Consider the following 26,627-nt stretch of genomic DNA (forward strand, 5'->3'; position numbering starts at 1 on the left):
GGTTTTAAAATCAGACTGACTCATATAGACTCTCAGCTTCCCTGAGCCTCTCGATTTCCTCAGCCCTGCAGTGGGAAGGCCTGTAGTACCTGTCTCCCAGGGCAACTCTGACAACTGGAAGAGAGCACCAAACACCCAGCAGGCACCTGCCTTGGTAAATGTGTTCTCTGACCACACTACCACCTCCCATCAGAGCATCACCGCCTCCCGACATGTACCTAACAGGATGAAGTCTGGACCCTTAGCTAGGTGCCCAGTTCAGGTGGGGAAAGGCTGGCCCCTGCTATCCTAGGCATTCCTATAGTTGTCTGTAGCCCACATGGTCAGCCTGGTGCCACTGAGCACATGTTTCCTTACAGGTAGGGAGGCTGCCACTCTGTGCCCCCTAGCTCCTCACCCTTCCAGATGTGTGCTGATCACACTAGTGATCACCAGGCACTGAACTGTCATTGGCCCCTCACCAGAGTGTCCCAGTTACCCCACCCCTTCAGGCCTCGGGGAGGAAAGATGGGAGTGAAGAAGACTCCATTTCCAGACATTTATTTCATCGTTACCCAGTGGATGAATCCACCAGGATGGCCATCCACCAGGTACTGTTAAATCTAACGGTCACCATGGAGATGAGCCACTGGTCAACCATTAGCAGTCCCTCTACTCTTTACTGGAGTGGCTAGGGCAGGGTGAGGGGGGGAACACACCGGGGACTCCGCTTCCAGCGAGAAAGAAGGATTTCCCGAAAGTTTGGACTCAGTGCACAGCGCTGCGGGTGCCCTCTGCCTCCAGACACGCTGTTGGGAGGATGGTCTCAGCCAGGCCAGAGTGTGCGGCAGGGCGTGGGGTGCAGGTCCTTTTCGTCCAGCTCCCCGAGGGCACGCGCTGCACGAGAGGGAGCCGTGGCCTGGGTTTCTTTCTGCCTTTCGGGCCTCGTCAGCTTTTGTCTCCGAAGCCCGGAGCTCCGGGGCGGCCCTGGCTCCGGCGCCCTCTCCCGGGTGGGGGTCTGCACGCTACCTCCTCGCCAGCTCGGTGCAGGGGGCGCCCGCTTCTCTCCCCGCCCCCGGCCTGGACCCGCCCCCGCGCCTGTGTCACGGCGGGGCCGGGGGCGGGGAGCTGCCGGGCGGGACATCCGGCCACGGTCCCTTGCCGCGCCCGCCAGCCGCCCGCCGCCCGCTCCGGCGCCGCAGCCCGGGAGCCGGCCACCCCCACGCGCGCCGGGTTCTCCCGCTGCCGCACCCCTCCCCGAGCCCTCCCGCCAGCGGCGGGCCCAAGTCCCCGGCTCCCGCCCCCAGCCCGGGCCCGCCTCCCCGGCTGCCCGCCGTCCTGCCGGGCCGGCGCAGGCCCCCACCTCTGGAGCACCATGTTCCCCCGCCCGCTGACCCCCCTGGCGGCCCCAAATGGCGCCGAGCCCTTGGGCCGGGCGCTGAGGCGGGCCCCGCTGGGCAGGGCCCGGGCCGGGGTTGGGGGGCCGCCCCTGCTGCTGCCGTCCATGCTGATGTTCGCGGTGATCGTGGCCTCCAGCGGGCTGCTCCTCATGATCGAGCGGGGCATCCTGGCCGAGATGAAACCCCTTCCCCTGCACCCTCCCAACCGCGAGGGCGCGCCCTGGCGCCAGGCCCTCCCCAGGCCTGGGGGCCTGTCCCTGGAGGCCGGGGACCCGGACTTGCAGGTGAGGCAGGACGTCCGGAACCGGACCCTGCGGGCAGTGTGCGGACAACCAGGCATGCCCCGGGACCCTTGGGACTTGCCCGTAGGACAGCGGCGCACCCTACTGCGCCACATCCTCGTGAGTGACCGCTACCGCTTTCTCTACTGCTACGTCCCCAAGGTGGCCTGCTCCAACTGGAAGCGGGTGCTGAAGGTGCTGGCGGGCGTCCTGGACAACGTGGACGTCCGCCTCAAGATGGACCACCGCAATGACCTGGTATTCCTGGCCGACCTGCGGCCCGAGGAGATCCGCTACCGCTTACAGCACTACTTCAAGTTCCTGTTTGTGCGGGACCCGCTGGAACGCCTCCTGTCTGCCTACCGCAACAAGTTTGGCGAAATCCGAGAGTACCAGCAGCGCTATGGGGCGGAGATCGTGAGGCGGTACAGGGCTGGTGCCGGGCCCAGCCCTGCAGGGGACGATGTCACCTTCCCCGAATTCCTGAGATACCTGGTAGATGAGGACCCTGAGCGTATGAATGAGCACTGGATGCCTGTGTACCACCTGTGCCAGCCGTGCGCTGTGCGCTATGACTTCATAGGCTCCTATGAGAGGCTGGAGGCTGATGCCAACCAGGTACTGGAGTGGGTGCGGGCACCGCCCCATGTCCGGTTCCCAGCCCGCCAGGCCTGGTACCGGCCGGCCAGCCCCGAGGGCCTGCACTACCACCTGTGCAGCGCCCCACGGGCCCTCTTGCAGGATGTGCTACCCAAGTATATCCTAGACTTCTCCCTCTTTGCCTACCCACTGCCTAACGTCACCAGGGAGGCCTGTCACCAGTGACCGTGGATAGGGGCCAGCAGCTGTCGGCGAGGGGTGTTGACAATGCCAGCTGCCTGCCATTTAGAGAAACCCTGGCTCTGGGGACCTGGGGCTTCTCCAGATGCCTGGGTGGCTGTGACTGCCCTTGGAAGTTCCTTGTCCCGGGTGGATACCCACAGCGGCTCAGAGTGCAGGGTCAGTTGGACAGGAGGCCTGGGGTTCCCCGCTGGGAGGATTTCTTAGGGGCCGAGTGACCTTTCCTGCCCTGGCCCAGGCTAGACATCAGTTTGCCACCAAAGCAGCGCATCTGTTCTGAAGATTGGCTCCAGGCTCCTGGCTGCAGGGACTGTGCCGTCCACTTCATCTACCTTAACCTGTGGCCAAATCTAGAGGTGACACCAGTCAGGGCGGGGATGGGGGTGGTACTGGGCTCTGATGGCCATTCATCCACTCCCTGTGCCTCAGGGCTGCAGGCAGCATTCGTGCCTTATAAATGACTTCTGTGCCTTTCTGCTTCAGACTCAGAATTTCCTGCACTTTCCAGATTCTTTCCGTTTCTCCAAGGAGAGGAAAACTGAGTGAGGGCCCTTGCCTGGTAGATCCAGGACCTGCCCCTGCACACATCCAAAGATCCCCTGTGCCCAGCCTTTCTTGGCGGGGGGCTCTAGGCACCCTCTCCCTTCCCCCAGGGTTGTGACTGTGGCTGGTGTATCTGGCTGTCTCTTTTCTGACTCATTTATTTAAAATTTGTACTTTTTGATAGAATGCTTGTGAAGGCTTTGTTTTCCACATTGCTGAATTTGTAATAAACGTGGTTTTGTATACAAAGCCAGCATCTGTAATTGTCCTTTGGAGCTCCTGTGTGTGCAGTCTCTCCATGATGCCTGTCCCCCCAGGTCAGGAGAGGGAGCTTGAGGGTAGAGAAAGTGAGACCAAGTTTAAGTTGCTTGGGGCAGTCCAGGGGGCCATTTCCATATCAGGGAGCCTCTGGGGGCTTCCCATAGGCCATATCCAATCACAAATGCAGCTTCTGGGATGCCACCCAAGGACAAGCCCCATTAGAAATGACCCCATGTCTGGAGCACACCTAAAGGGATTATTCCCTGAAGAAGAGGGTAGGTATGAGACAATGGCTTCTCTTCCTGCTAGGCAGGAATACTTTTTGACTGAGAAGGCCACACCTGCAAAAGGGGATTGTGCTGTGAGCCACAGCAGGTTATTCCTGGCATCGAGAATTACAAAGAAGGCAAGGAGGTTGAGGGAGGAGCAGGGTCTTGCTGACTTAGGCTCAGAGGAAGTTGTGGGCGATGTGGGAGGAATACAGTCTAAGCATTAGAGGATAGGCCTCCATGTGCCTGTTCCCCCAATGCTGTCCAGAGTTCCCAGAACCACCAGGGGATAGAGAAAAGGCAGCTGAGCCCGCCCTGCCCGTGAGAGAGAAGCAAGGCCAGAGCTAGCCAACCCTTGTTAGCCCTATGTCCTGTACTTCCAGTGGGAACTGCTGTACTTAGGGACCTGAGGTAGTGGTGAGAAGCGCCAGAGGGAGTGAGGGAGGAAGGTGGGAAGTGCCCCTTTGCAGATACCTTGCTATTGGCCTGACTTTAGAGGAGAAATCAGGGGAGAGCAATTCTGTGGGCACTCACGGTTCTCTACCACAACTCCTCAGGAGACCTTTACTTGATTCTCTGTGTGGATCAGAGGCCCCTCTTTGGGGCCCCATTGGCTCTGGGGGGGCCCCCTTGGCTCTTTTTTTTTTTTTTTTTTTTTAAGATTTTATTTATTTGTCAGAGGGAGAGAGAGAGCGCGCACAAGCAGGGGGACTGCCAGTGAGAGGGAGAAGCAGGCTCCCCGCTGAGCAAAGAGCCCCATGCTGGCCTCCATCCCAGGACCCTGGGATCATGACATGAGCTGAAGGCAGTTGCTTAACAGACTGAGCCACCCAGGCATCCCAGGGGCTCACCTCTGATAGCATTTAGCTGCTCCATTGTCACTACCCTGTGACTTCTCCATCGCCCCCACTGAGAATGCAATTGTGTGAATTTGAGACCATGTCTGTCTCGTTCCTTTGACATTCCCAGGTCCTAGCCCAGGGGGCTGGCATGCAGTAGGCATGCAGATGGCCGGGCAGAACGAAGGTCTACTTCTTGCTGCGGGACAGAGAACACTGTCCTTGGAGTCATCCAAACGGATCTCTCCCCCAGCTGCCTGACCACCTTTATGAGCCTCCCCGACATCCACTGGATCACCAGAATCATAGCAGAGTCCTGGGAGGATGAATGAAGACCGAATGAGTAAAAGGACCTCTCCTAGCACCTGGCTGAATGCTAGTTGAATACCTGATCCCTCAGAGGCCTGTGGGGACAGGCTAGAAGCCAGGACACTGTGTCCCTCCAGCGCTGGAGACTGGAGCTGCCTCTGGGCAGAGCTCCTTCAACCTGTGGGTTCATTTCCCCTGCCAACCGGTCAGGCCTGGTCAGTCCCTCCCTGAGCTTCCACGGCCCTCAGGAGCCCCCCTCTTTTATCCTCCTCCCCAGCTGCTTCCCCCCCTGGGCTTGGAACAGCTGCTCCAGACCTACAGCTGCCACTCAGTCACCCACCCCTACTAGGGCCTGCAGCGTGGGGACCCAGAAAATGCCCACCCCCCGCCCTGCATGCCTCATTTAAATCTCTCCATAGACCCAGAGCATCCTGTTGTTATACGGACACAGAAACTGGCACAGAGAGTAAGTATCTTGCCCAAAGTCCAACCCAGGGCTGTGTGCCTCCCAGGAGGTGGAGATCGGGGGTGGTGGGCTGGGAAGAAAAGAATAGGAAGGGGAAGGAAGATGAAGGGTGGAGTGGGTTGTATTGGGGGGCACTGACACACATTCTCCTGGGTCCTTTCAGATTTTTTTTTTTTTTTTTTTTTGGACACAGAGATCACAAGTAGGCAGAGAGTCAGGCAGAGAGAGAGGAAAGGAAGCAGGCTCCCTGCTGCGGGGCTCGATCCCAGGACCCTGGGATCATGACCTGAGCCGAAGGCAGAAGCTTTAACCCATGGAGCCACCCAGGCGCCCCTCTCCTCAGTTCTTTCATTCCTTCGTTTACGGAGATTCCAGTTCAATCCCGCTGACACTTACCAGTCCCTGCCCCGGGAAGAGTAGGGGTCCAATGAAGTCCTTGATGTGGTTAGCTTATTGGTTCCTCTCCTCCCGGGCAGAAAAGAGAGCCAGGCCACAGAGCACTCTGACAGCCAGAACCAGACACCTATGGTTCGGGCAGGAGAGCTGAAGGTGAGAGGGAGAGACTGTGCTGAGACAAATCGTCACCTACCACCATTTTTCCCTAGAGTCAGCCCTGGGGAACTTAATTTGTCATCTACCCTTCTTTTCAGGAAAAAGGACCTCTTAAAAGGAGGTGTCAGAGAGCTGTGTGTGGCCCCAGTAGGGCCTGCCTTGTACTGGGCCCCCAGGTCAGACCTAGAGGTATGTGGCCAGCTCGGAGCCACCAGGGCTAAGGCCAAGGCATCCACAGAACTGGACACCTGGACTGTGTCTTCTTGGAATTCCCCCTTTGCGTTAGGTTGGCCCTCGTCCCCACACAGAGCTACAGCCATCAGCTGGCGCCTCTGAGGACAAGGGTCCCCTTTCAAACTGGCTCCAACCTGTACAGCCTAGTTCCCCAGGGTACGGTGGAGGGGGCTGGCAGTTTAACTTCTCTCCCTGGCTGAGGGCCATGAGCAAAGGAAAGGAGAGGAGCCCAAAGGGGTTGGCCATCGGGCTCTGGGCCCTGACTCTACTCCCAGGCTCCAGTTCTGGTCCATTTTTCATCCTGTCTGATGCTGCTGCCCAGAAACCACCTCACCTTAATTTCTGAGGTCCTTTTCTCTCCTCTCCCTCCCACTCCCCCCACCCCGCACCCCCCACTGTCACCCCTGGTCCCTCCCTCCAGGAGCCTCTCACAACGCAGACCCTCTACGGCAAGCAACAAGGTCCCCACGGAGCAGCTAACCACCACCCTCCCCACCCCACGCCCCTGCCCCCAGGTGAGCACAGAACCCTCACCTTTTCCATGGGTCCCAGGATGGTCAGACCTGCAGACCCTTTCCCAGGGTGGAGCCAGTGTTTGTTTGTTTGTTTGTTTGTTTGTTTTTATTCCTTGAACCAGTCCCTGCCTGCTTTCAGGCAACAGGGGGAGTTCTTCTCTCTCTTCCTGAAGGAAAATCCAAGTAATTAACAAAGCTACTCTGAATCGAGAGCATGTTCCCAGGGCACTGCCAAGTCCTTTGCCTTGTCACTTTCTTCATTCTTACAACCCAGCAAGGTAAGTTGAATTATTCCCATTTTATAGATAAAGAAACTCCCGCTAAGAGATAGCGGTGTTGGGATTCAAACCAGCTCCAGGTAGTGCTTGCCCCTCCCAAAGTGGGCCAACTGGCATCTGTCCTAAGTTCTCCAGCTCATTGCATCTGCTGATAAGCATCGTGTTCGTTTTCTCAGATGTTTGCACCCTTCCCCAGCCTTCTTTCCCGACACTCCACACGTGATTCGGTCCACAGGACCCTCCAGCTATTATAAAATTCTCCGAATTTGCCCACCCTGAGAATCAGCTTTCGAGCTCAGGTCCCGTGAGCAGCAGGTGTCAAGACAGAATTAGACATGCAGGAGATGGATAGGAGCAAACAGCTGTGCAGGATAAAGTGGGAGGAGCAGGAGTAGGGAGGAAGAGCCTGGCACCTGTGAACGGAGAGAGGGAAGGAAGATTGGGTGGGAAGAGTCTCAGATTACCGTGAGGCTCTAAGAAAGGCCCAGCAAGGCCAGTGGGGACTCCTGGAAGGTGCGGAAGGGAAAGGTGCAGCAGCAGGCGGCTTTGCACTTCTCACAGCAGGTTCTCCAAGGGAGATGTGAGCAGGCCACCTCCATGGCTGCCACACACCCCCCAACATGGCTGCCCTGACCCATAGGGATTGCTCCCCTTGCATTCTGTGATGACCTTGGCAAGAACCAGAAAATCGAAGCTGGCTGAGCAAGAGCCTGTCAGTCAATTCAGTCAGTGGCTGGGGGATCCTGAGCTGAAACTCTGGCCCGTGGCCCTTTTCCGGCTTTGTTGCAGGACCACTGTCCCCCTGCCTTTCATGGGGGCTTTGGAAGACATGTACCACCAGCATGCCCAAATGCCCATGCCCTCATTTTCAGGTGGTTTTCTCTGTAGTTTACCCAGCTTGCTGCGGGTTCTCTCTGTTGTTGGTCCATGTGTGGTTGTCATTCATGGGGTGGATACTGACACTCACCTTCACCTAGGTTCCATCTTGCATAGGCTCACATCCCTTCGGCTGAGAATAGACTTGCCCACAGGGAGCGTCTGGATGTTGGCACCCGTGCCTCCCAGCAGATGTAGTCTAGGCTTCCTCCCAGTGTGATCATGCAACTGGCTTTAAACGCAAGGGGCAGCCTGAGAGGGAGGTGAGGTTGCCCTCGAGGGAGCTTCTGGGGACCCACATGCCCAGGAATACCACATCTTCCATAGCATTCTCATCCTGAGCTCTTCGGCTTGTTACTGCCTGGTTCTGGACCCGACCACATGGAGACAAAGAGAATCACAGCTTCCATCCTGACCCCAGGGATAACAGAGTTCCAAGAGCCCCAACACTGTGGCCAAAAGGGCCATCAGGGTAGAGGGGTCCATGGGAGCTAGAGATCAGGCTGGACCCTGAAACAAGTGTCTACAAAGGGCCCCAGACTGCCTGGAGGAAGGACTTGACACAGGCTCAAGAATGGTGGATTTGGCTGGGCAGGGGTAGGGGAGATGGGGCAAGGCTTTCTGGTTGAGTAGCTAAGTCAAATGGCTGACCCTGGCAATTCTGGCATGCCTCTCCTCCACCCCACAGTGAGAAGCTGTAATGAGCGTCTTCCACAGAAGCTGCTAGATGCAGTGGCAGGCCAGTCCCCTGTGAGAGGGGTCTCCTGCTGCCTGGGTACGAGTGTCCAGTAATAAAAAGAGCAATGTTCTGACAGATGAAAGATAGAGCTGGTCTAACTAAAGTAGGAGAGCCAGGGGGGAAGAGCCATCCCCTGGGCAACTTTTAGGGAGGAGTCTTTGATTCTTGTCCCTGTGATTTCCCTCAGCCCAAGCCTCCATGGAGAACAAATATGAATAGAGGGGGGACTGGGGAAGGGATGGGCACAGAGGAGGAACACATGGAAGGGGACTCATAGACACCTGGCGCTCCTGAAGGCTTTTCTCAGCTACTGGCCAGTTAGCCCCTCCCTCCTCTGAAGTCCCCAGTGTACACTTCTAGGAAAGTTTTCAAACCATGGTGTTGTCTGTCCCTGCCCTGTAGACTGGGGGTTTCCCAAAGGCAAAGCCAGACCTTGTTTTGCTTTGTATTTGGTACATAATAGGTGGTCAATAAGGGTCGAATAAGTGAAAAGTCTGATGATTGGATGGATGATTACATGGGTGTATGTGTGAATGAGTGTGTGTTTTTGTGTGCACCTGTGTGAATGGAAGGATGGATGGCTAGATACAGAAGTAGTTGATGGATGGATGGAGGGATAGGTGTGCATGAGTATGCATGTGTAGGTGTGTGAATGGGAGGATATATGGAGGTACATAGTTTGATAGATGGATGGATGAATGGGCTGACATGTGGATGGGTGGATTGGTGGATGAGTGAGTACATGGATGGATGGATAGGAGTGTGTGTGCATGTGTGAATGGAAGGGTGGATAACTAGGTGAATAAGCGGATGGATGGATAGGTGGGTGGATGGATGGATGGATGAGAGAGTACATGGGTGGTAGATGGGTAAATGGCAGCAAGGACAATAAAGGAAATGGAACTTTTGCAGGAAAAGGAATCAGGAATCACAATGGGCATCTGGCAGCTAGCATATTGCTTCTCAGAAGGAGAAGACTGGAAGGAAGGGGAGATGTTCCACCAAGGAAGGAATAGCAGAGGTTTGGGACGTGGAGGAAGTGGCGCAGGCAGAGCAGGAGAGAAGGGGGGTCACCTGGACTGGTGGTGAGGTAGCCAGGTAAGAGAGAGGTCCTGAAAAGTAGAACCAAGGGAGGAGTGAGGAGGCGAGAAGTGGCCATGGGAATTCCTTAAAAGGAAGGCTTCCAACAATCAAACGTCTTGGCTGACATGGAGGTAGAAGGAGGCTGTGTTCCTGCCCATGTGTTTCCGGCCCATCTGAGCTGCCTAGAGGAAGTGGGTCTCAGCCACCAGTGGTTATTGGGAAGGGAGTCCCCGGGGGGTGGTAAGGACAATGAAGAACCCTATTCCTCCATTCCAGTCCAGGCTCTGCCACAAGCCTCTGATGATCCCGCTCAGTCCCTTCTCTGAGTCTCAGTTTCAGCACCTGTCACCTTCACCATCCCATGAGAACTTGCAGATCAAGAGGAAAGGAGCTTTCCATGGCATAAAACTGCACATACAGAGGGCTGGAGAACAGCAGCGGGGTGAGGGCTTAGGAGTCAGAAGGTCCTGCATTCAGAAACTTGCTCTCTTGCTGAGAAGCCTAACTAACAGGGCCCATTGAACAAGTCTCTATGCCTTTTTTTTTTTTTTTAAGATTTATTTATTTATTTATTTATTTGACAGAGAGAGAGATCACAAGTAGGCAGAGAGGCAGGCAGAGAGAGAGAGAGAGAGAGGAGGAAACAGGCTCCCTGCCGAGCAGAGAGCCGGATGCGAGACTCGATCCCAGGACCCTGAGATCATGACCCCAGCCGAAGGCAGTGGCCCAACCCACTGAGCCACCCAGGCGCCCCTCTCTATGCCTTTCTGAGCCTGTTCCTCTACGAGCGAAATAACCAAAATAACATCTCACCCAAGGAGTTGTAGTGAGGGTTCAGAATTAGTCACAGAACACACCTAGCACTCAATAAATGGAAGCCAATACTATTACATAGAAGGGATTTTTCAGGCCGTCGTGCACGAATGGGCAGCCAGGGCCCGGATGTAGGCGGGGTCTCCCCAGAGGAATGAGCGCTTCTTTCTCATTCTCACAAAAATACTGTGTGCTCCTCAAGGCCTGCCCCTGGAAGGCCGTCTCCAACTAGCCTGGGATTAAAAGTGTCATTTCCAACTCTAATCTCTTATCTTCCACAGAGGAGAAATCTGCACGCCAGGCACCGAACATGGCTGAGGACCCGGGCTGGATGGGTCCAGACTTCCTCCTCCCCGAGGGTGAGAGAGAAGGAACTCCCTCTCTGCGTGGGGAACACGGTCATCAGCCCTTGAGGGGCCAGGCAGAGTAGGGGAGGCTCCCGCAAGATCCTGCACCCTGAGTCCTGCCACCATCTTGTGCAGGAGTGCTCTAGCCACTTTTCGGTTTTAGGGCGCCATCCCCGCGTAGATGCGAAAGTCCAAAAATCATAAGAAACTATCGTTCATGAACTGCTCTTTGGGCCAGACCATATATGAAGAGATGTTTAGGGCACCTGGGTGGCTCAGTGGGTTAAACCGCTGCCTTCGGCTCAGGTCATGATCTCAGGGTCCTGGGATTGAGTCCCACAGCGGGCTCTCTGCTCAGCAGGGAGCCTGCTCCACCCCCTCCTCTCTTGCCTGCCTCTCTGCCTCCTTGTGATCACTCTCTCTCTCTCTGTCAAATAAATAAATAAAATCCTTAAAAAAGAGAGAGATGTTTATATACCTTTTTTCCTATTTTTTATTTTGAGAATGTTCTAAAAAGTTGTGAATATAGCATATTGAACACCCAAAAATGTAGATTCCTCGTTTAGCATCTTGCCACCTTTGTTTTATGTCTCTGTATATGTATGTTTTACTAAACCATTCCCTTCCAGAATAGATTGCCGACATCTCAACGCTTTGCCCCCAAAATATTTCATCATGTGTCTTCCAAAGAAAACGACATTCTGCTATATAACCCCATATATAATCAAACCAAAGATGTTTTACATTAATACAACAGTAGGATATGGTTCACCTCCAAATTTTCTAGTCATTCAGATGATATCTTATGACTTTTAATTTTAAATTTTTTATTTTTATTTATTTATTTATTTATTTGATGGAGAGAGACACAGGGAGAGAACACAAGCAGGTGGAGTGGGAAAGGGAAAAACAGCTTCCTGCTGAGCAGGGAGCCCAATGCAGGACTCCATCCCAGGCCCCTGGGATCATGACCTGAGCCGAAGGCAGACGCTTAATGACTGAGCCACCCAGGCACCCAGACTTTTAATGTTTTAAATCCAATCAAGGATCATGTGCTGTCTGTGGTTGTCGTGACTCCTTAGTCCTTAGTCTCCTTTCATCAAAAACAGTTTCCCATCTTTATTTCCCCCCCTTTGGTCTTCCATGCCATTGACATTTTGAAACATCAAACCAGTTGTTTGTATAATGTCTCTCCATCTGGATTTTCTGGTGGTTTCCTCATGGTCAGATTCAGGGTGACCTGCATATTTGACCCTCCTCGTGGCTCTCTGACCGATTTTACTCTTCCATTTTACAGAAATGGAGACTGAGACTCCAAGAGAGCTGTCACACAGCTGCTGAGAGGCTGACCCAAGGTGGTTGCAGACAGCCCGGTGGTTAGTCCGGGCTCGCACTCCACACTGCCAGGAGCAGCTGCAAAGTCTTCCCAGGTGGGTTCTTAGGATAGATTTGTTATCAGCCCCCTTAGCACATTGGCTCTGAATAGGGAGCAGATTTTGACTGGTGCTGGTAAGGGGAGAAGAAGTACCCCCAGCGGAGGGGGTGTCTCCAACATACTCTGCAGTGAGCCCTGATCTCTAAGTCTGCCCTGGCAAGAACCCCCAAAAGTTCCTTTAGGCTGTTTTTTTTTTTTTTATTTCCTTCCTTAGGCCATTTTAGAAATCTGACTTTTTCTGCCCCCCTTCTAGACCTCCAGGGGAAGTAATGCATCACTTTACCCACATACACACACATATACGCACACACACACACACACACACACACACACACACTCTCTCACACACCACATGCCACACACTACCAAGGGTGTAACAATCTTCTCAAGACCATCATCAGTGGATTCTGTCCTGTTGCCTAGCAACCCTAGGGCATTTCAACCCTTCCTAGCCAGAGGGTAGGTAGAAAGGGCACCCATGTGACTGGCTGGGTATCTCTTACTCTGGAGGTCTTCAAGCCTTGCTTCCTTATGTCTAGTTGCCTAACAACCAAAGGGGTCCTTGTGCTCAGGGGAGCTCCCCTCCTCCTCATAGGGAATGAGCAGAGTTTCTCTAGGGCCTGCCCTCTTGGTTGGGGAGTCATAGAGGTTCGTGGTGTACTGCGGAATGTGGGGCTTCTCCCCAGGAGGGGTTCCAGAAAGCTAAGAGGAGGATACATACCTCCCCCTACAGCAAATCTTTGAAGGGAAAAGGGTAAAAGGAAAAGATTCAGTTAAGAGCCTCACCGTGCCAGGATGATGAAGCTTCCTGTGGTATGTGCCACACAGAAGTTCCAAGTGCCATGGCCAACAGTGCTGGGTCAGGGTCATGGCCTTTCTCCTCTGGGAAAGGAGAAAGATGGATGCCCCCCTTACCTGGGCGGCTCCTTAAGTATCCAAGCCTGAGGTTAATCTCGAATATGTGTGCATCACTTTAACCATTTGATTTGAGTAAGATTTAGGCCAAGGGTCCTTGCCTGAGGTCCTCAGGACCCCTTAGGGGGTCTGTGGGGGAAAAGTTACATCTTTCTTTTCCCAAACCTCTTCTAAAATGTCTGAACTGTTTTATAAGATATTGTAAATTCATAGTTCTATGAAATAGTAAAATTGGGGACTTTATCATAGAAATCACAGATAGTTTTTATCACTTCACATTTGTTGAAGATATTACCAGCTATCGATTATACTCAACACTACTTAGAAATTACAAGTTATTAAACCTGCCATTAGATCCTTAATGTGCTCATGAAGAAGCATAAATCACGATCACTGTTTCATTTTTTAATATTTTGATAATGAAATGTCAATGTAATTGGTTTCCTCTGCAATCCCTTCCTTTTTTTTTTTTTTTTTTTTAAATACAAAACATTATTCTGAGGCTTCACCAGGCCACCAAAGGGAGCTGCAGTACAAAAAGTTAAAAGCCTCAGGTTTAGGCTATGTCAGACTAAAACCCAAAGAAATATTCTGGGGAGTCTTCTCATTTTGAATGTTCAGTGTTGATGGTAACGTAAACAAATTACTGTATGGCATTCCTGAGGTCACACCAGCCCTATCAGCTTCTGAGTTTGCATTTACAGCGGAGAGGATGCCAAGCAGCTCCACCCAAATTGTTCCTTTCTGATTAGAAAAGAACAGAGACGGGCTCCTGGCTGGCTCAGTCCGTGGAGCAGGCAACTCTTGATCTCAGGGTTGATTTCAAGCCCCACGATGGGTGTAGTGCTTACATTTCAAAAAGTTTTTAAAAAAGAGTGCCTGGGTGGCTCAGTCAATTGAGCCTCCAGCTCTTGATCTCAGCTCAGGTATTGATCTCGGGGTCATGGGTTCAAGCCCCGCATTGGGCTCCATGGAGCCTGCTTTAAAAAAAAAAAAAAAAGTAAAAGAAAAAGAAAAAAACAGAGACAGATGAAATACAGAAATGGTGACAATACCGAAAAGAAAAGAAAAGTGACAGAAAAGTTGGTAAGACATAGTGTACTGACCTAAAGAACGTGCCACCCCAGGAGTCAGGAACAAAGTCAGGTGGGCAGAATTCTGCTGCAGCAACATGGTATCATTTATCCCATTAAATTAATGCTTTTAGGGGCACCTGGGTGGCTCAGTTGGTTAAGCATCTGCCTTCGGCTCAGGTCATGATCTCAGGGTCCTGGGATGGAGCCCTGCATTTGGCTCCCTGCTCAGTGGGGAGCCTGCTTCCCCCTCTTTCTCTGCCTGCCGCTCCCCCTGCTTGTGCTCTCTCGCACTCATGCTCTCTGTCAAATAAAAAATAAATAAAATCTTTTAAAACCTTAATGCTTTCAATTTAGATTGCTTATAGTAATAATTTTGTTTAAACTTATAATTTTGTTTTGGTTTTGCAGTATAATAACTATTTCATAGTTTAATAATTATTATCAGAAGTGTTGTTAGCTTCATGTCTTGTACTTAGGTAGGTAGTAAGTTGCTGGCAGAGATCTGGGCGTTTTTTTCTTTCTCTTTAATGGGGGTCTGTTCCTCAAGTATGAGAAATGTCGGACTCCGGTACTCACGGGAGCTCCCCGTGTTTCCTTCTCTACCTCTTTTTCTTTTGAAGAATGACTGAGTTAGGGCCTCAACCATGGGAATGACTCAATTTCAGAGGCTTCCCAGATACAGGTTGAAACAGCAAATTACTAGAACTTTCTGCAGGTGTCAAGCATATGCATGATTCCTTGATTTGTCCAAAGTCCCTTTCCCACATTGTGAGGACTGAAGTTGATGGGTAGTTTTATTCCGTGAGCATGTTGGACTGTGTTCAGCTTTCTCAAGATCAGGTTTCCTTGTGATGTAAGCACTAGTTATGAAGTGGGGGAGACCCATACTGTCATGAAGTCAAGGGAAGAGGCCAGTCTGAACATATAACGGACATAAAATATTCCTCCTTTCCTAATCTACTCTGAAAAGCATTTAAGTCATGTTTTCTATAGTTCTATTGATTGACTGAAGGATAGAAGGATATTCTAAATATTATGTGTGTGTGTGTGTGTGTGTGTTTCTGTAGCAGGGGCTGAAAATTAGAAAACCTACAAAGTTTCATAGGGTTCAGCGTTTTAAGAGTGAAAAGTAGTGATTAACTTCGACCCTCTCGAGGATGAAATATCAAGCAATTTACCAGTGTTGGTGTTTTAAAATAGTGCATATCTCTCTTCGGAGCCCCATTCAATGTGGCAATGTCAGACCCAGAACTAAAGGTCCTTCTCTGTTTGAGAGTCCCAGCTGTTTCCATTGTCCCTTCGCTGCTGTGGGGGCTTTTTCAGTTGTCCTGGTGACCTCACTGTATGTTTCCAGGCAGGTTACTCAACAGCCTTGGACAGTGCCCTTGCCCCGAGCTGTGCCCTCTGGGCAGCTTCTTCTTGATATTGCCCCCCCCAACCCTGGCCGCTGGACACTGCCACTGTGACCTTACTCCCAAATCAGCTCCCTGTGCCACCACAGCTGACCCCTAGAGTTTGGGATCATTTTTCTTCTATCATTCAGCCCTTGAAGTGTGCAGAAAGCTCAGGTTTACATTCCTTTTCTAGAAAGAACTTGGAAAATAAGTGTCCCAGGGCCTGGCTGGAGGATCCTGCTTGAGGATTGTCAGTCCGAGCAGCATCAGAAGAGATTCCCAGACAAGTTCCTTTCACGTGTCTGTCCTTGTAGTAAAACACACATAACCTAAATTGATCCTCTTTGAACAGTTTTTTTAGTGTGTGGCACAATGATGTTAACTATAGGTGCATTGTTGCACAATAGCTCTCAAGTACTTTTTCATCTTGTGTGACTGAAACCAAACCCATTAAACTAGCTCTCCCAATTTCCCTTCCCTGGGCTTCTGGCAACCACCATTCTACTTTCTGTTTCTAGGAGTTTGACTCCTTTTGATACCTTATATAAATGCTGTTCTGCAGCATTTGTCTTTTTGTGGCTGGCTTATTTACTCAGCATCATGTTCTCAAGGTTCATCCCTGTTGTAGCACGTGCCAGGATTTCCTTCCTTTTTTTAAAGCTGAATAATAGTCCATTGTATGCATATCCCACACTTTGTTCATGTTAAGCATTGTGGTTGCTTTCACATTTTGGCTATTATGAATACTGCCTAACCTGCATCGGGCATCGATGTGCAAATATCTCTTCTAGATCCTGCTTTAAATTCTTTTCGGATGGAGGGCCACCTGGGTGGCTCTGTTGTTGGGCGCCTTTGGCTTGGGTCGGGATTCCAGGGTCCTGGGATTGAGCCCCTCATCAGGCTCCCTGCTCAGCAGGAGGCCTGCTTCTCCTTCTACCACTCCCCCTGCTTGTGTTCCTTCTTTTGCAGTCTCTCTCTGTCAAATAAATAAATAAAATCTTTTAAACAAAATTGTTTTTGTATAGGGCACCTGGGTGGATCAGTTGGTTAGGTGACTGCCTTTGGCTCAGGTCTTGATCCCATGGTCCTGGGTTCGAATCCCCCATCGGGCACCTGCTCTGCAGGGACCCTGCTTCTCCTTCTCCCTCTGCCTGCCACTCCCCCCTGCTTGTACTCTCTCTCTCTCTCTGTGTCAAATAAGTAAATAAAATCTTTTAAATAAGCAAATAAATTCTTCTTGGATATATACCTAGAAGTAGGATTGCCACATCACATGGTGGCTGTATTTTTATTTATTTTTTTAAAGATTTTATTTATTTATTTGAAAGAGTGAGTGAGCGAGAGCACAAGACAGGGGAGAGGCAGAGGGAGAAGGAGATTCCCCCCAGAGTGGGGAGCCTGACGTGGAGTTCAATCCCAGGACCCTGGGATCATGACCTGAGCTAAAGGCAGATGCTCAACTGACTGAGCCACCCAGGCGCCCCTGAGGAACTTCTACACTGTTCCCGATAGCAGCTGCGTCATTTTACCATCCCACCAACACTACCATCCCACCAACACCAGGGCTCCAATATCTCCACATCCTCACCAACACTTGCTGTTTTCTGTTTCATTTTTGTTTTGTTTCTTACAGTGGCCATCCTAATGGGGACAAAGTGACATCTCATTGTGGTTTTGATTTGCATTTCTTGGATGATTAATGATGTTGAGCATTTTTGCATATGCTTTTTGGCCACTTATATATCTTCTTTGCTGAAATGTCTATTCAAGCCTTTTATTCATTTTAAAATTGGGTTATTTGTTTTTGTTGTTGTTGTTGTTGAAATGTAAGAATTCCTTATGTATTTTGAATATTAACCCCTTATCAGATATATGCATTGCAAATATTTTCTCCCCTTCTATAGGGCTGCCTTTTTACCCTGTTGTTTCCTTTGTCGCACAGAAGTTTTTAAGTCTGATATAGTCCCATTTTGTCTATTCTTGCTTTTTGTTTTGTTTCATTTTGCTTTGCCTGTGCCTTTGGTGTTGTATCCAAGAAATTAGGGCCTGTCCAATATCATGAAGGTCTCCCCCTGTGTTTCCTTTTAGATGTATAGCTTCAGGTCTTACATGAGGTCTTTAATTCGTTTTGAGTTCATTCTTGTAGACAGTCTAAGGTAAGAGTCCATCCTGGTTATTTTTTCCTGGTTATCCAGTTTTCCCAACATTTGGAAGACGGTTCTTTCTCCATTGTGTTTTCTTGGCACCCTTGTTTTTCTGTTTGTTTGTTTGTTTGGTTTTTTAAATTTTATTTATTTGACAGACAGATCACAAGTAGGCAAGAGGCAGGCAAACAGAAAGGGGGAAGAAAGCAGTCTCCCCGCTGAGCAGAGAGCCCGATTTGGGACTCAATTCCAGGACCCTGAGATTATGACCTGAGCTGAAGGCAGAGGCTTTAATCCACTGAGCCACCCAGGCGCCCCTTTTGGCACGCTTGTTAAAAATCATTTAAGCATTGGGTGCCTGGGTGGCTCAGTTGGTTGAGCAACTGCCTTCGGCTCAGGTCATGATCCTGGAGTCCTGGGATCGAGTCCTGCATTGGGCTCCCTGTTTGGCAAGGAGTCTGCTTCTCCTTCTGACCCTCCCCCTTCTCATACTCTCTCTCTCTCTCTCAAATAAATAAATAAAATCTTTTTTTTTTTTAAATCATTTAAGCATAGATGTGAGGATTTATTTCTAGGCTTTCTGTTCTGCTCCATTGGTCTATAATATGCCTGCCTTTTTGTCCATACCATATTGCTTTCATTACTGTAGCTTCATAATATGTTTGGAAATCAGGAAGTATAACGCCTCCAGCTTTGTTCTTCTTTCTCAAGATTATTGGTTGTTTAGAGTCCTTTGAGATTCCACATCAATTTTAGGATTTTTTTTTTCTATTCCTACAAAGAATGCCATTGGTACAACAGAGGTTCTTTCCTTGTGGTCCCAGAATCTCCAGATGGCACTTGGAGTGCTGAGGGCTCCCTCAAACTGTGTGTGTTTGCCTCTGAGCATTTTTATCTGGTCTCTGCTCAGACATCTGGGGTTTTCAGGAGCTGGCAGATTGGGCTTCTGATCACTTATTCCAGAAAGGTCAAGAGTGATCATCATGGGCTAACAGTTTGTCATGATATAAGGAGAAGCCTCACATAGACGTAAAATCCAAAGGAACGCATGGAATACAAATCTGGCCTTATTGTTACTTAATATCGTTAGTGATTTTTTTTGTTACCACAATGGACACTTGGGGGAGGATAACTACTGTCCTAATCCATACCTTGAAGGTTTTGTTCTTAAGAGTGACATTCCATTAACTGATTATAGTTGTCAGATTGTTTTGTCCCAAATGCATGTCTGCTTTTCTCAAAACCTGGTCCTCTCTTCCTCTCTTTCTCTTTGGGTCTCTTCTAACCTGTCATCTCAGACTGTAAGCCCGGCAGTGCATAAAGGACAAGTATTATTTTTAATTGTCCCTGCCTCATTGTATTAGCTGTGGGAGTTAGGTGATAGAGTTGTTACTGTGCATGGTTCCTGCTGGTGTCCAGGCAGGTTGCAGGACAGCTGTACCATGTGTTAACACATTGTGTCCAGCAGTTGGTATTCTTTTTTAAAAAAAATTTTTATACATTTATTTTTAAAAATTTTTTAAAAGATTTGATTTATTTGAGGGGCACCTGGGTGACTCAGGTCATGATCCCATGGTCTTGGGATTAAGCCCCACATCGGGCTCTTTGCTCAGCAGGAAGCCTGCTTCTCCCTCTCCCACTCCCCCTGCTTGTGTTCCCTCTCTTACTGTGTGTGTGTGTGTGTGTGTCTCTCTCTCTGTGTCGAAGAAATAAATAAAATCTTTAAAAAAAAAAAATTTTATTTATTTGAGAAAGAGAGACAGCAGAGCATAGCAGAGCTCAAACTCACGACCCCACTCACAACCCCAAGATCAAGAGTCAAGTGTTTCACCGACTGAGCCAGCCAGGTGCCCCCTAACATCTTATATTCTTTTTCCTTTTTTTTTTTCTTTAAGATTTTATTTATTTATTTGACAGAGAGAGATACAGCAAGAGAGGAAACACAAGCAGGGGGAGTGGGAGAGGGAGAAGCAGGCTTCTCACTGAGCAGGGAGCCTGATGAGGGGCATGATCCCAGAATCCTGGGATCATGACCTGAGCCGAAGGCAACCAGACGCCCCCTAGCATCCTGTATTTTTAAGCACAATGGGACAACACATTTCTCACAATAATTCTTAATGTAATCATTGTTAGTGAGACTGCTATGGGCTGAATGTTTGTATCCTCTCAAAATTCATTTGTTGAAGCTCTAATCCCCAATGTAATAATAATAGTAAGGGGGGGGCCTTTGGGAGGCAGTTAGGTTCAGATGACATCAGGAGGGTAGAATGGTGTTTAACATCTTATAAAAGGAGGAAGAGGGGCGCCTGGGTGGCTCAGTGGGTTAAAGTCTCTGCCTTTGGCTCAGGTCATGATCTTAGGGTCATGGGATCGAGCCCCACATCAAGCCCCACATCAAGCCCCATATCAAGCCCCACATCAGGCTCTCTGCTCAGCAGGGAACCTGCTTCCCTTCCCTCCTCCCACCCTGCCTGACTCTCTGCCTACCTGGGATCTCAGTCAAATAAATAAATAAACTTTTTTTTTTTTTAAGATTTTTTAAAAATTTATTTATCAGAGAGAGAGAGGGAGAAAGCGAGCACAGGCAGACAGAATGGCAGGCAGAGGCAGAGGGAGAAGCAGGCTCCCTGCCGAGCAAGGAGCCCGATGTGGGACTCGATCCCAGGACGCTGGGATCATGACCTGAGCCGAAGGCAGCTGCCCAACCAACTGAGCCACCCAGGCGTCCCTAAACATTTTTTATAAAAAGGAAGAAGAGGAGGAAGAGACCAGAACTCGCTCTCTCCTCCTTGTGAGCACACAGTGAGAAGGCAGCCATCTGCAAACCAGGAAAAGACGCTCTCCACAGACAGTAGATCTCCCAGTACCTTGACCTTGGACTTCCCAGACTCCAGAACTGTAAGAAATGAAAGCTTGTTGCTTAAGCCACCAGTCTATGGTTTTCTATTATAGAAGCTCGCACTGACAAAGGCAGAAACTCTTACTGCTAAAAACATAAGTCAAATAACAGGATCTTTTACTTAATTTTTCATAATTAATATTTATTTAATGTGTCTTATAGATCTGAATGGAAGGTAGAGAGAGTGGAGCTGTTCTTTCAAACTCATTTGACTCCGTAATCCCTTTTTTAACAGATCTGAGTCCACTTTGGGAAAGACAGATCTGTAGGAGGCTTAACCAGCTCCTAAATCAGTTTTGCTATTTTGACTTTATCCTGTAGATAAACATGCACTGGGGCACCTGGGTGGTCCAGTCATTAAGTGTCCGCCTTTGGCTCAGGTCATGATCCCAATGTCCTGGGATAGAGTCCTGCATTGGGCTCCATGCTCACTGGGGAGCCTGCTTCTCCCTCTCCCTCTACTCTCTCTCAAATAACTAAATAAAATCTTTTTTTAAAAAACCACATGTACTAAATATTCCTATCTATTTCTAATTTCTAGAAGTAGCAGAAATTAGTAGGTATGATTCAGGTAGAAAGATGGGGTGGTAGATACATGAGCATTTTATTACTCTCTGAATTATACATTTATTTTATGTATACTATTTGTATATTTTTTGGTCAAAAATTATTTTTATGTTGCTTTCATGCTAAGTATCATAGCCTGACTAGAAATGGGGAAATGAGCTTCTTGATATTTTAAATTATAGTAAGCAAATCTAAAAATTGGTTTTATTCTTTTCTAGTTATCTACTATTTTAAATCTGTTTTCCTCAAAACACACATAAGGGGATTGGGAGGCTTGGAATGACTGTAACTATCCCTCCATTGAACTGTGTGCCACAGCATAGAAAATGTCACTTCGAAGGCTCATGTTGTAAGTCCCTGTTCTTTCCCAAATATCTAGGATAGTGGTTTAGAGCACAGGGTTGAAAATCAAGGAGATCTATATTCAAATCCCCATTTCAGTACTCATCTCTATGACATTGGGTAATTGAGTCACTTCCAGAAGCTTCAGTTTCTGGATCTGTAGAATGGGATTTGCTTGAAGATTTAGGTGGAAGAATGCGCGCAATGTTCTATAAATTGCGGCCATACGTACTTCATAGTACCATGAAGTACTTCATAGTACCATGAAGTACTATGACTGGGTCTGGCCTTGTGAATTAGTTGCCTTTGTGATGATTAATTTTATGTATCATCTTACCCTTCGCCATAGGGTATGCAGATACTGAGTCCCACATTGTTCTGAATGTTCAAGGATGAGATTAACAGTTGAATCAGCAGACAGAGTAAAATAGATTCCCCTCCCTACTGTGGGGGTCTCATCAAATCAGTTAAGTCCTAAATAGGAAAAAAAAGGCTGACTCTCCTGAGAGTAAGGGGTGGGGGACCTTTGACCTGACACATTGGTCTTTTTCTGCCTTTGGACTTGAACTGAAACGTTGGTTCTTCCTGAGTCTGGAGCCTGCTGGCTTTGAACTGAAACTATACCTATCAGCTCTCCTGGGTCTCCAGCTTGCCAACAGCACATCTTGAGGCTTCTTAGCTTCCAAAATTGCCTGAGCCAATTCCTTCTAACAAACACACACATGCACACACACCCTATTCATTCTATTTCTCTGGAGAACTGTGACTAATAAAATTTTGGTTGCTACTCTTAAAAATGCACAATTAAGACAATCAAAGAAGGGACTGGAAAACATCAACATGGTTTGAGAATTAAATATACGGTTCCTCCTAGAACTAAGATCAAGGTTCTAAGGGTTAAAACAGAAAACATGGAGTACAAGGACCATGCGCTCGTTTATTTTTATTTTTTTTTTTAAAGATTTATTTATTTGACAGAGAGAAATCACAAGTAGACAGAGAGGCAGCCAGAGAGAGAGAGAGAGGGGGAAGCAGGCTCCCCGCTGAGCAGAGAGCCCGATGCGGGACTCGATCCCAAGACCCCGAGATCATGACCTGAGCCTAAGGCAGCGGCTCAATCCACTGAGCCACCCAGGCGCCCCATGCGCTCGTTTAAATGTTGCTATAGCATAATGACAAAAATGGTGGGGAGGGGCTCCTGGGTGGCTCAGTGGGTCGAGCCTCTTCTTTCGGCTCAGGTCATGGTCTCAGGGTCCTGGGATCGAGTCCCACATCGAGTTCTTCTGCTCTGCAGGGGCCTGCTTCCCCCTCCCCCTACCTGCCTCTCTGCCTACTTGAGATCTCTCTCTCTCTCTCTCTATCAAATAAATAAATAAAATCTTTTTACAAAACGGGGGGGAAATGGGGATAGCAAATGCAAAAAATATTTTCACTGTCCTCAGTAATTATATCAGTGGTGGTGGCATTAATGTTATTCTGAGGTTATTGTGTGTGTGTGTGTGTGTGTGTGTGTGTAAGGGGGATAAAGCTGATTATTAATAATGTGATATTCTAATTTGTCCTGCTCTGTGTCTTTAAGAGCCAGGCTTCTTGGAGTGGAAGGAAAGAGATACAAGAGTAATATAGAAATGGTTAGGTGAAAACCCTGGAGTCTTGCTTTCTTTTCAGAAAGGATAGCTGCCTTCCCTTGTGTATAACCTTTATGTTCTCGCACCCAGTAGGACGTGGACTTCTGGTTTACCGCAGCTCCCTCTTGACTCTTCCTTCTCCCTCCTCGGTCTTCACCCCCAATAGCCCATGTTTGTAACACATGAAAGTACCCACTGGCTGGAAGTGTTTGGACACCTTTTATTAACCACATATATGATGAAGTAAAGAAAGTAGATCTGGAGAAAGAAAAGCAAGAAGCTACCCCATAGGGAAGGACTACCCCTGATCTCCGACAACTTTCTATCCCCAGTTAGAAATTTATCCCCTGAGGCCTACCTGCGCTGAGAGCTATGTATCCTTATACATTTCCCGTTCTTGCTTAAGCTTGAGAACTTGTTCTCATCTGTCAGTTTGGGAAGAGTCTGGCTAATTCTTACTAAAGTATGCATGACTAATAAAGCTCCCTCGGACTAAAACAAACAAACAAAAACCCTTTAGTCCTGATTTTGAATTGGATGTATCATTATGAATTCATTTGATATTTTATATTTATCTGTTGATTGATCTATTGATGGAGCTAGCCATCCTAGCTCTGTCAGCTGAAGAGGGCTACAAATAATAACTAACACAGTAGCAATGAGTGTCTATGGTATCTAGATCATAGTCTTTAAATACCATTTTTTGGGACTCCTGGGTGGCTCAGTAGGTTAAGCCGCTGCCTTTGGCTCAGGTCATGATCCCAGGGTCCTGGGATCGAGTCCCGCATTGGGCTTCCTGCTCAGGGACTTCTTGCTCAGCAGGGAGCCTCCTTCTCTCTCTGCCTCTGCCTGCTTGTGGCTCTCTCTTTTTCTCTCTCTCTCTCTCTCTGACAAATAAATAAATAAATAAATAAAATCTTAAAAAAAAAATCTTCTACAGAGTACAGGGGCTTCTTAGAGAAATGACTGATTTCAGATGTAGGCCAGGCAATGTACAAGATCAGCCTGGACGTCTTGTTTTACTAGATAGCAAGGAAGTAATCAAGGACAACTGCTGTCAGGTCAGAAGAGTCAGGAGCCAACTTATAAAGTTTGCACTTCAAAAAACATAATAATTGTAACTGATTAAAACCATTAGCTGGGTTCAAATTTATGAGTTTATACTACTATTTAAAAGTCAGTCATCCTCAGAAGATGATAGCCATTATCTCCAAAACTGGTAAATAAAAGGGAAGAATCAAGCACTGATCGTGCCTTTCTACTGAACTTTACCAACGGGTAACCAAATAGTAGATGAAATGAAGCATTTTTTTAAAAACAAAGTACACCAATTAATAAAAAAAAAAAGATAGAATATCATTTTGCAACCCCCAGTGAAAATAGATCTAGGCACTGAGCCTCAACAGCTGCTAACATCATAAAACCTGAGATGACCAGCTGCCAGTTTGGAGGAAATACAGAGCAACATCTTGAACTGCAGCTTAGGGAACTGGGAGGATATGGAAGCAAAGCCCTAAAACCCCCCCAAAAGTGGCTGACATTTATTAGCTGCTATTACAAGCCAGACATTGCCCTGGCTTTCCACGTAGGATCTCACTTAATCTTCATAACAGTCCCACCGAGCAGGTACACTTATCATGTTCAATTTATAGATAAGGAAAGTAAGACACAGAGGAGTTTAGTAATTTGCCCAAGGTCACACAGCTAGCAAACATGAGCCGTAATTTGAACTCTGGCCATCTGGCTCCAACTCTGGCCATCTACTCCCTTAAACACCAGGTTATATTGCCTCTTATTAAATAAGGGTTTTTTTCTTAAGAAGTAAAAGTAGAAGATGATAGTGGCAAGTCCATGCATACACAGTCGCATGGAAACTTTTACGATTCTAAATGTTATTTAAGAAGACATGAGCATGTGCTAAAACCATAATATTAAACTAGGGATAGAAGAGTTTAGTGGCAGGACGCCTGGGTGGCTTAGTCGGTTAGGAGGCTGCCTTCAGCTCAGGTCATGACTGCAGGGTCCTGGGATTGAGTCCTGCATCGTCAGGGAGCCTTCTTCTCCCTCTGCCTGCAGCTCCCCCTGCTTGTGCTCTCGCATACTATCTAGCAAATAAATAAATAAATAAAACCTTTTAAAACAAGAAAAGGAAAGAAAAGTTCAGTGGGGTCCTTCCCCTGAATCTGATTTGGTTCCTCCCAACTATCACCTTGATTTTCTCGGGAAGTGAAGGCATTGGACAGAGTTGATTCCTCACAGCTTAGGCTCCAAGAAAACCAAAACCCCAAAAAACCAAAAACGTGTCTTATAACACATTTTAAGGTCCCGTGTTGATATGGTAGTTGTCAAGACTGATGAAAAGACATGGGAAGCAAACTTATGCAATCAAGTGCCTAATGTCTGCAGAGAGGTCAGCCAGAGGGTGGCAGCTACTGGGCACTCCCACTATCCCAACAACCCAGAGCAGGGCACCCAAGAGCCACCTCTGCCTGTTCTCTGGTTCCCTTCCCTCCCCCTTCAGACCCAGCCCTGAGCTAAAGCCAAGATGTGGATTTCATCTTAGACAAAGCCCCACCCCACCCCCACTTGCAGCACCCCTTGCCTTTTGTGCCTCCACCTCCCCAACCCCCCCACCCCGTCTTTGTCTCATTCTCCTTTGGGCCCAACCAATTTTCTAGAAGCATCACTTACCCCTGAGGGTGAATTTAAATCTCCTAGTTCCCTCTTAATGGGGCCATATGCATTTTCTTTCTTTTTTTTTTTTAAGATTTTATTTATTTATTTGACAGAGAGAGAGAGATCACAAATAGGCAGAGAGGCAGGCAGACAGAGAGAGAGAGGAAGAAGCAGGCTACCCACCGAGCAGAGAGCCTGATGCAGGGCTCAATCCCAGGACCCCGAGACCACGACCCGAGCCGAAGGCAGAGACTTTAACCCACTGAGCCACTAGGTGCCCCTGCATTTTCATTTTATCTCTAACTCCAGTTAGAGGATTCCTGACTTGCACAGAGGGGGAATTTTGTCACTGAGGCCATTCCCCAACCCCCCCTGCCCTGAAAGGTCTTTTCCAGGCACTCTCTATTCACCCAAGCAGAAGGTTGCTTTTTTCCCCTGGTAATGGGTGCCTCCACCAGGATACCCGGGGCCCTCTGGTCCTGTCCAGTTGGGGGTCCTGCCTAGGCTCACCTTCGTCTTCCTCCTCCAAAGACACGGGGACATCAGCACTTATTAGAGAGCATTGTGGCGCAGGCAAGTGAATTTGGCAGCTCGGTGTCTTTCTTAAAGCCAAGGAGGAGCTCAGGAATGAGGAGAACCAAGGACTGGATGTCTGAACATAGACAACTATGGCTGTCAAAAACTGTCTCTAAGAACTCTTCTCTATAATATATGCACCATCTTTGAATAAATATGTTTCAGGTGTGCCCCAAGCCATTTTTAAGAAAGAACCAGAACTCGGTGTATACCATCTCTGCTGTCCATATGATGTTCCGTAGAGATACTTGCCTTAATGAACACCAATTTGAAGGTTTCAAACACTCTTTATTCTCCTGACATGTATTTCAACCTTTCAGGATCTGCTTCTTTCCAGGTACAAAGAATAAA

General features: G+C 48.6%; 1 protein-coding gene across 1 annotated transcript; it reads left to right on the forward strand.

Moving 5' to 3' along the window:
• The first annotated feature begins 1,145 nt into the window (after positions 1-1,145).
• CHST14 (carbohydrate sulfotransferase 14) lies at positions 1,146-3,292 on the forward strand. The gene has a single exon (XM_059371175.1). The coding sequence runs from the start codon at positions 1,355-1,357 to the stop codon at positions 2,483-2,485; it is 1,131 nt and encodes a 376-aa protein (XP_059227158.1). The 5' UTR covers positions 1,146-1,354; the 3' UTR covers positions 2,486-3,292.
• Positions 3,293-26,627: the final 23,335 nt, after the last annotated feature.

This window comes from Mustela nigripes, chromosome 13, assembly GCF_022355385.1.
Source record: "Mustela nigripes isolate SB6536 chromosome 13, MUSNIG.SB6536, whole genome shotgun sequence".
Taxonomy (NCBI): Eukaryota; Metazoa; Chordata; class Mammalia; order Carnivora; family Mustelidae; genus Mustela; species Mustela nigripes.